This window comes from Euphorbia lathyris, chromosome 6, assembly GCF_963576675.1.
Source record: "Euphorbia lathyris chromosome 6, ddEupLath1.1, whole genome shotgun sequence".
NCBI classification, from domain to species: Eukaryota; Viridiplantae; Streptophyta; class Magnoliopsida; order Malpighiales; family Euphorbiaceae; genus Euphorbia; species Euphorbia lathyris.
Window position 1 is genome coordinate 16217904 of NC_088915.1, and position 10929 is coordinate 16228832.

The following is a 10929-nucleotide window of genomic DNA, read 5'->3' on the forward strand; positions in this document are numbered from 1 at the left end:
GGCAGCAGCGCGGAATGGTAGCGACGGAAGGAGTTTAAGCTTTGAAAAAAATTGAAGGAGAAAGGGAAATGGGAGAAGAGAAATCGATCGTATGGTGTGTGGGTTGTGTTGTGGTGGCTGCTTGATAAGTTATGGAATGGAAAAAACTAACAATTTGTTAGGTATATATATGGGCCTCTAAATTACTATTATACCCTCTCTAAAATCTGATATTTCCAATAACTAAACGGGTTATACATGTTATATGGGTCGGGTTTGGTGGGTTAGTGAAACAGGTTGACCCGACATGTTAACTCGTCTAAAATTATACGGGTTGTAACGAGTTTACGAGTCAACCCGCGACCCGACCCGTTTATTAACCAAGTTTTGCAAGTCGATCCATTTAACACTTTGACCTATTTAGCCTCAACCCTAACCTGCTTAATTTGCGGGTTACGCGAATCGTGTTATCGTGTCATGACCTATTTTGACACCCCTAGTGTTGGCGTTTATTGAAGGAACCTAACTCCTTGTGTTCACGAATCATCAAATTGAAATATTATCTTCATTCATACCTACTTACGGCAAGGCCTGGTAATAACTCGAGCTATTTTTGGAGAGGTATTTGGGAGGCCAAAAAGGTGTTTAATGAAGGGCTTATTTGGAGAGTGGGAACTGGGAGTAGGATCCATATTTGGAATGATAGATGGCTTTCGTCTATGAATTATAAAAAAATGTTAATTTCACAGATTGCTCCTCGGCCAGTCATGGTAAATGAATTGATTGATAATGAAACTCACAATTGGAGAAGAGATTGTGTGAATGAAGTTTTTGTGGAAGACGAAGCAAGAGAAATTCTGCAACTGAAGTTAAGCATACAAGGCCCATCTGATGAAGTGTATTGGGAAGGCTCAAAATCGGGCATATTTATCCGGCGGAGGAGTGCAGACAAAAAATGTTGAACAATGCCTCATCATCATCCGATCACAGGGAGAATTGGGCGTTGCTGTGGAAAATTGACGGCCCACCTAAGGTTCATCATTTCCTTTGGAAAGTGTTGAAAAACAATCTTCCTTGTTATGCCAATCTACAAACGCAAGGACTAATGACAGAGTCTACATGTAGGGGATGTGGATTTGGTAGGGAAGATACATAACATGCTCTTTTAAAATGTCCGGTTTTGAGAAGTCTTTGGCGGTTGTTACCTTTACCAACTCGACTTGATAAGGTGTTTGTTCCTGATATGTGGTCTTTGTTCAGTTATATTTTTGTTAATTTTACTGTACAGGAACAGCAGGTTGCAACTATGGCGATGTGGATGATATGGTTCAGAAGAAATAATTTGATTCATAATAAGAAGACTATACCGAGGCTTATAATTCTGTCGAAAATATTGAAATTTCAAGAGGAGTGGAGTTCGCGGGAGAGAGAGATGTTGGGTATCTCTTGTGGGAATTCTGATCAATCGATGGTGGTTGTTTGGCGTAATGTGCATTGGGTTGCTCCTTGTTTGGGAACTTACAAAGTCAATTGTGATGCATCTTAGGATTATTGCTCGTGATGGTGAGGGTCTTATTATTGCAACAACGAGAATTCCTGTTGTTTTCTGCAGATATGAGCCGAGCTGTTGGCGGTTCTGGAAGGCTTGAAGCTTGCTTGTGATTGTTGTCTAAATCCTATTATTATTGAATCGGATTGTCAGGAGGTGATCAAGGGACCTACAAAGGGACCAATCCCATAATCGAGCCTCTCGTTTATTTATTCTGATGTTTTATTTGAGAGTTATGTGTTTTCTTCATGTGAGTTTTGTTTTATACCTCGTGAAGAAAATAAGGTGGCTCATGCAGTAGCTAGTTGGGCAAAAGATTTAGTTTTAATAATAGTCGTTATAGAGGATTGTCCAGCTAGTATCTGGAACTTAGTATGCAATGATCGTTTTCATCTTTATGATTCTTTTTTTTAGCAGTAATTAATATGATTTTTTGATAAAAAAAAGTTATAGTTTTATAATGTTTATGATTATATTATATAAAAAAACTACTTAATTTTCACAATTAAAAAATTTAAAATACAGTAAAACCTTGATAAATGCATATCTTTAGAACCGAAAAAAATATTCATTAAACGAGATTATTTATTTATCGATAAATGAATAAATTATTCATTTATCGATAAATCAATATTTATTATTTTATAGAACAATGATGATGTAAATGATCCAGAGCCAGATAATAGTTACGTTGTCGCAAATGTATCGTCAAAAAAGGTCTTTCAAGCAATAATCACTTTAAATAACTACTTGCTACAACATGAGCAACATATACCAGAAGTTGTGTTTGCATTACAAAAAGTTAAGGATAATGTTCATTTTAATTTAGGTGGAAAGAAAAACAATTAGCTACTAGTTGATTGATTGAAAGGTTTTGGTATATATATATATATATATATATATATATATATTGTATGTAATTCAATAATTATTAATTTATATTTTCATTAGGCTCTTAAGGATTTAAATATTTTTATTATTTAATACATTTAACGAGGTTATTACTTTAGTCCATTGGTCCAAGTTGGGACCGGAAGAATTTATTATATAAACGAGGTTATTACTTTATCGAACATTCATTTATCGAGGTTTAATTGTATTGTTAATTAAAGGGTTATGATATATACAACCCTTATAGTTGTATGTAAGATTTATTAGGTTAATATATTTATGTATATTTCCAATATTTGTATATATTATTACATTCAACTTTTGAATAAATTAAATATAATTATATACTTCTAATATTTACATTAATAGATTTGGTTGTATTTAAAACTTCAATGTAATAATAAATGTAATACAATGATAAATATAAATATAGTAACCTATGCCTATTAAAGACTTATATACAGCTCAAAGGCTGCATATATCATAATTATTAATTAAAACTAAAATTAAAATGAATTATTATATAATACACATATAATTAAGGATCCGTTAGATTTATCTCATGTTTGTTGTTTGCTTTTATGGTTTGCTATTTATTGTTGGAAAAAACTGTTTTTCCAAAAAGTAGAGATTATCTATTTCTATGAAAAATTATTTTTTAGCTATAAAATGTAAACGGAAGATGTCTAACTAAACACCTAAAACACTCACTTTTAAAGTGAAAAGTCAAATATAAGGAGAAAAAATGGCAACCAAACACTCCTTAAATAATAAAATTTATCTTATTATTTATTATTTTTTTTAAATGAATTTAGAATTTCACAATCTATATATCACACGAACTTTCGACTAGTGTTGCTAATAAACGACACTACTTGTCAATATTACGGATAAATTTTCGTTTTGCTGGATAAAATTATTCTTAACCATTAAAGTTAGGCATCAAACACCATTTGACTCCTTATCAATCCAAAATTTATCTATATAACCCCTCATCTATTATTTTGTTACATTTGGCCTTTGACTCTAGGCTACTGACCAATTGTAATAGAGGACAATTCACCAAATTGGATAGAGAGTTAACAACTCCGTTAACTCCATTCCATTCCAGGTGGCTTTTTTTATGCGAAAAATATCGTTTATTATAAAAATTAGGTTTAATATATTATTAGTCTCTTGAATTTGTTTAAAAAGTTTGATTGGCTTCCTCAATTTTCAAAGTGTCTCGATAGTTTCATTGAACTTACATAAAATGTTTAGTTAGTCCCCTAAACTTGCATAAAATGTAATCAATTGACCAATCGGCTGTAAAAAAGTAAGTTAAATATAGAAAATGTATTCTACGTGTCTTAGGATGTTATTACAATATTAAAAAATAGAGTAAAAATGAAGTTATTACTTGTTAAACTATAAACTTTGTATTATCTAATATTATAACCACAATATCCCGATCTTGATTGTTTTACTTTTTTTTAAACAAGTGCAATATATTTTTCGCATTTAATTCTTTTTTTACAACCGAATGATCAATTAATTACATTTTAGGTAAGTTTAGAGGAGTAGCAATATATTTTATGTAAAATTCAGAATGCTATTGTGACATTTTGAAAAGTTGAAATCACCAATCAAGCTTTTATGTTCAAGGTTTTTCCTCCCCAATTCACCAATTCAGTGTTCTTCCTCACCAATTGAAAAAGCCTAAATCCTTCTCTTCGAGAAACCTAAACGCCACAACTAAAGTCTCATTCGAAGTCAAAAGATTGATGAAAGATTGAAAATCCCCAACTCGTCCGTCCTCCTCCTGAAATCTGCAATTGAAGTGGCATCCCAAGTCGAAGAACGATCTGTCGAAATCGCCTATCGCCAATTCAAAGACTCCATTCAAAATTCCCAATTCACACTCTGCCTTTTAAAGGCAAATACTGTGAAACCACAAATCAAGGACCCATTGTTCAAAAGGTATGAGATCCTTATCCAAATGTGTCAAGAAAATGTTGAATAAATAATTAAGCAAACGAACAACATTCAGACTGTTTGGGAATCGTAAAAGGAAAAAGATTGCCACAGGTCATGAAGTTAACAGTCATCCAATTAGGGTGAAATATCACCGATTGTAATAGGTAGAGGGCTAAATATGAATAAATAATTGTTCAGGGCTAAATATACAAATTTTGTACAGATTGAGGACCAAATAGTGCTTTCAGCCATCCCTTTACCCTAATTTTAAACCATTCCCTTATTTGTCTGTCGACAACTTTCATCCAAGCTTGGTGTCATCCTGTTTGTAGGCTCCTAACAAGGGCAGGAATCCAATGGTGATGGAGGCAAATCAATCAGGACAGCTTACCCAACTAGAAATGAGCTCCGACTGTGTCGATTCATTGCTCGAAGTATATTTCTTAATCTTTTTATTCTCTTGCTACACTTTCATCTGATGACTTTCATTGCAAATTCCCAAATTTTGCCTCGACAGGCTGCTAGATATGATGACATTGATGATATTAGAAGCTTAGCTTCAACTGGAGTTTCTCTTGATTCTGTAGATTCAATGGGTCGAACAGGTAATTATCAATGTATAGTTAAGTTTTGGTTCCATCCTTTAAGTTTCCATTTACTTGCTTTTCTTCCTTTTGTTATGTTTATTACTTATTAGCTTCGTCTGTAAGACAAATCCATTGAAATTACGAACGGCAAAAGCCAATTTTTTTTTACCTCTGTCCTGTACTTTCATTCCCCTGTACTTATAATATTTTCTATAATCTAGTCCCTGTTAGACATATCTTCCAATTTCGTTAATTGGCTCAACAGAAACTAACAAGGTTACATGTGGATGATGATGCGTCAGTTAACGGACACTCCTCTTTAGTTGCGTTTCTATGTTTATCCATTCCATGTCATGTCCTTTTTCGTTTGAAGGCTATTTTACGAAGGTTATGCTTTAGAAATAAAGTTTCCGAGTCCGTGCAGAGTAGGTTATCGAGAAATGGGAGAAATGCTTAACAGGTTTGTAGTCATGTGCCTAGATTTCTTCAAAAATTACAAGTGGAGGGCCTAATTGAGGTTAAATCTAATTAAGTGGGCCTACTATAGAAATTTAATAAATTTAAGCAAGTAAAAAATGGCTTTTGCCAAATATGGCTGTTTGGCTTAATGTTTTGATAGTTAGATTAATTGTTGAGATGTGTCTCTTTCTGATGTTTGTATGCATTGTAGGAAAATCAATAGGTAACAAAGACATAGAAGTATATTTACTTTGCACTTAAGACCTGATCCGAGCTTACTGAAATGTATATAATCAACTTATAAAAGAGAAAATGCTTGTGTATGACTTCCATGTACTGTATCATATTTGTGAACAGCATAACTTGATATATATAGTTCTTAAAGTTACTCTACCAGTGTAGAGTGTACTACATGGTATTATAATTACAAGATTAAAATGAAATCATAATATATGTATATATTTTTTGAAACTTCTTTTAAAGCATTGACCTTCACATAGGATATTTGAGAGGTGAAGTAATAGATCCATATGATGTATCTGTTTTTTAAACTTGGCTAAATGATTTTGAGTGGGAAAATTGCAGCTGGTTGCACTTAATGACTGTAAGTCTATAACGATCACTCTGTAACACTTTCATGTTTTGATTTTTTTCTGATAAAATTGCAGCACTTCATATGGCTGCAGCTAATGGGCATCTTGACATTGTGGAATATCTTATCAGCCAGGGAGTGGTAAGGCATCAATCACACTTCTTTTTTTCTTTTTCTTTTTCTGTCAAATCATTTCAGACTATGATTCAACCATTGGTTTATTAAATTATTATTTACTGTTGCTGTGTCGAATATTTAGCAATTAGTGTGATGTGATTGCAAGTCTTAAGCCTCTAAATGCTTTTGTTCTTTCATTGGCACCCTTACTTCTAAATTTTTTCAAATTTGAAAATTTTCACTGTGAATGGAGCCATGTATAGATCTTTCTTTTTTTCCTTTCTTTTCACCTGTTTCTCTTTCTTAGCATGTTTAAAATAGATCTGGAAAAGCTTGCAATAAAAACATGTCTGTATGTAAGTATCAACAAATATATTGCATTCTTAACAAAGTAAGGATAAATAATGAAACAGCCATAATATATGCATATAGGAATGAACAACTCTATGTTAAAAATGGATATGTATCCAAAAGATTTACCCAAGGCCAAGCTTCATTGGTTGCGGAAAGCAATGAGTGTGTGCGTTTTAACTTGAAACTGCATTGCTCTGTCATGATTATACATTTATTTTTTAATTTCAATATTTCGATTTGCATTTTTTTTTTTGAAATAAAAGCATCCTAGGCTCCTGATCTTTTCAATTATTGTTGATTAAGTCCCTTATCTTTCAATTTGATATATTGACCCCTTGATCAATTATAATGGCATACATTAAGCGCTGATTACGTTGTGAACATCAAACTTAGTTAAAAAAGCATTATTAATTCTACATTTGAAATGGCATTTTTAATACTTCGAAAGCAACTTTTTATTAGTCTAATGTAAAAAACTCATTTAGAACATAAAAACCGCAACTCCGGGCGTATAGGAACGTTCTTTTAACTAGATTGATGTTTGGTATCGGTGGCTTAATGTGTAAATATACTCTTTTCCTTTTTATTATGTAACATCTCCTGTGGTATCATACTGATCTTTCTTGTAAATGCTCTTAATTTTTTCTATTATCCTGCTGTGCAGGATATTAATGCCTCTAATGTAGAGAAGAATACACCACTTCATTGGGCTTGCCTTAATGGTCGAATTGAGGTGATTTTAATAGTCTCATTGCATCATAATTATTATGATATTATGTTTTTAGCTTATTGATAAAAGCTGATTTTACAGGTGGTCAAAAAATTGATTCTTGCTGGAGCAAGTTTAAGTATTCTAAACTGGTATGAACGAACATTCATGCTTTTCAAATTATAATAAAATCAGTTTTCTGGGCCTCAAGTAATAATATAACTAAATGATTTTCAGCCATGAGAGAACTCCAGTGGATGAAGCTGTTAGTGGAGGGAAATTGGATGTTATTGATGCAATTAATGCAACTGTGGCACAATTAGAACTTTCTGGTGTTGAGGTTTCATAATTCAGAAATCTTCTGAGACAAAAAAAAAAAAAGCATAGGTGGATGTTTTTGCAGGTAATAAATTCAATCGTTGCTTATAGCTTTCGGGGCAAATCTATATTTTGACCCCTATACTTGACTAAATTTTTTCAATAAGGCTCTTTGTTTTTAGGCTTAACATATAAGGAACTCCTTTAACTTGGCCTAAAATGTAGATTGGTTCCCTGAACTTTCAGAGTGACTTGTTAACCCTCTTAACTTGCTTAAACTGACCTATTGTCCACCTGAATTTGTTTTAAAATGACCTGTTGGCTTCCTGAAATTGCTTAGAGTGGTATATTTGCCCCTGAACTTGCATAAAGTGGTATACTTTTCAATTTGTCAAGATCTGCTATTGTTGACATAAGGAGTTAATCATGATACTTTAAGCAGGTTCAGGGGGCTAAGAGAAACTCTGTAAGGGGGGCCAATGTACGTTTTTGGACCAAGTTTAGGGAGCTCTTTATGTATTAACCTTTGTTTTTATTTGTACTTAGTTGTACTCTCAATTATCGGATAATTCAGCCCTTGATCTGTAAAAATTTTGAACATTGCGGTTTTGGTTAAAGTCACTATTTGGCCCCCAACCTATAACAATGTTAGTTTTTGCACCCTAACCTATGATTTGGTAACATTTATCTCATGACCTATCAAAATTAATAAAACTTGCACCTATTTGGATGGAACTAAGAGATATCGTCTAAATTGTTTACAGTGGAAGAAACGTAATCTGAGTTTGACAAATGTTGTACCAAGATTGAGAATTTTATATTTCTTTTTCCACACGTGGATGAAAGTTTTGATGAGTTGGGTATAATATTTGACAAGATGACATTAACGTTTCTGCCAATCTAAACAATTTAGACTTGTGTTACCAAATCATACTGCAAACACCAACATTCTTTTCATAGGTTAGGGCCAAATATTTCATAGATCAAGGGCCAAATAGTGCTTTAATCAGTAAAAAAATGTTAGGACCCAAAATAACAACTTTCATGTTAGATCCTTTTTGCCCCTCAGAAATTGTAAAATTTATAAATTTTACAAATCTAATATCCTGCATAATTCTCTAAAATTTTACAGAATTAATAGTAAGGGGCTAAGTTATCCAATAAATGAGAGTATAAAGGTAAACTCCAAATAAATGTACAAGAGCTTATTGAACAAAGGAATAAGGTACAAATTTAGTCCTATAGTTATTGGGGGAAAACAGATTTATCTTTCACGTACAAAACAATACCATCTTAATGCAATTTTAAGCCTTATTAAAGGAATGTTGAGAGAAAATGGGCTGTTTCAAGCCCCTTATTAGGTGGCCATAACGTTGGAGGTTGGATGATGGTCATAACATGAAATTTCATATCTTCATTAATGGAAAAAGAACACATTTTATTAATAATGTTTGAAATTACACCGTCTAAGTAGATTTAAACAGAGTAGTAATGATGTGTCTTTTTGTTTTCTCAAATGAAGCACAAGTTGAGAAATGCTTTGCAGTAGGCGAATGGAGGAATGGAGAAAAGATTATCGCTCTACAATCTGACTGAAAAGCTGCATAAGCTATGGATTTTGTATAGTGAGGGTAAGCTTTTTGAAATTGAAATGAAAATAGTATAATGCATCTGTTAAGAGGAATTATAAGAGTTTGCAGTAGATCCTGCTTCTCCATCTTCAAATTTGAATCTCTCTAAACAGTTTTGCATTGAATTATGGTGTTTCTTTTACCCTAAAAGTTTCAATAATGTCCGTTTTGTGCACCGATGGTCATTAAATTAGTTTTTCATCCAACAAAGTCACTAAATTTGTATCATTGAAGTCACTAAATTTGTATCATTGAAGTCACTGTGGCCGAATCCGACGATTTGGATCATCAACAAATTTTCGGAATATCATTACCCGTGACCTGAATTGATCTAATAATTTTTTTTTTGTATTTTTTTAATAATGGCTACATGTGTGGAACATATCATGAGGTGGTGTTGATGTGGTCGTCTTTAGCGTTGAATCCGGCATAGTGATTTTATTGACACAAACGCGATTTTATCAGGTTAAAAAATATTTTAAGGGTATCTATGTCTAGGGCCCGTGAAAAGCGTCGAGGGAGAAGTTGTATTATTTTGAATTAGGTAACTTGACACTATTTAATTTGAAGATTAATACTAATCTGATTTAGTTTCTATTCTTAGTTGAGCATCAGTATTTTCATAGGTAGTTCTGTGAATAGTGTGGTTCATGCGTTAGTTCGAGCAAGCCTTTTTTTTCAGAATTTTTGGAGTGGATTAATCCTCTGAATTTTATTGTTTAATCTTTGTATTCGGATTTTCGTTAATGAATTTGTTCTTGATTTAAAAAAAAAAAATCATACATCCATGTAAACAAACAAACAAAAAAAAAAAGCATACATCCTATGCAAAATTACAATAAGCATGTCATAAATAATTCACACATTTTGTAAAAAATAAAAACCCTTAAGTGCCGTTTGGTAAGACGTAATGAGCTTCGTAATGGAATGACCATTACATTGAAGGCTCATTACCATGTTTGGTTGCATATTACAATTTCATTGTAATGGAATGAGAAAACCTTGAGTTAAATTTTGTTGAAGAAATCTTGTAATCCCCATTACATAGAAAAATGACTTGAATTCTCATTACATTGTCATCTAACCTTTCATTTCTCAAATCTCACGTCTAGGGGTGTGCATCGGTACAAAATCGAACCGAACCGAACCGAATAAAAAAAACGAATACCGAAATGATCAAAATAATTCAAACCGACACCGAACCGGATAATAGGTAAAATCGAATTAAAACTGAACCGAAATATGCGGTTCAGTTCGGTTTAAACCGAACAAACCGAATTAAGTTAAAAATAACAAATAACAAATAAAATTCACTATATTTTCTCATTAAATTTACCTCAACAACAACAAAATTGAAATATTTCCAAAATGTATCTATATTGGATTATTATCTCAACAATAAAAAAAAAAACTAAACTTGTATAATATATATATATATAAATGTAAAATATGTGTAATTCGGTGCGGTTCGGTTTTTTTTACATTTTCTATCAAACCGAACCGAATACCTAGGAGAAAATTGCCTAGGAGAAAAAAGAACGCCAATAGGGACTAATCAGAGAAAATTGAGACGAATTCTCGATTATCGATTAACTAATAGTAAACAGTTAACAATAACAATAGACAGCTAAACCAAACAAGATATAAATATATAGATATAGATAAGCAAAAATATAAAAATAGACATTGTAGTTTGACGCATTTGCAAACATAGTCCGGTTTTTTACAACTTTACAAACAGATATCGTGTGTTATTTAATAAACATTGTGGTAAGGAATAAACCTTC

General features: G+C 32.3%; 1 protein-coding gene across 1 annotated transcript; it reads left to right on the forward strand.

Moving 5' to 3' along the window:
* The first annotated feature begins 4024 nt into the window (after nucleotides 1–4024).
* Nucleotides 4025–7596, forward strand: LOC136231923 (ankyrin repeat domain-containing protein 2A). Its single transcript, XM_066020949.1, has 7 exons — nucleotides 4025–4378; nucleotides 4708–4809; nucleotides 4893–4980; nucleotides 6090–6154; nucleotides 7149–7217; nucleotides 7296–7345; nucleotides 7431–7596. Exons 2-7 carry the CDS (start codon nucleotides 4732–4734, stop codon nucleotides 7540–7542), a joined length of 462 nt encoding a protein of 153 aa, XP_065877021.1. The 5' UTR covers nucleotides 4025–4378; nucleotides 4708–4731; the 3' UTR covers nucleotides 7543–7596.
* Nucleotides 7597–10929: the final 3333 nt, after the last annotated feature.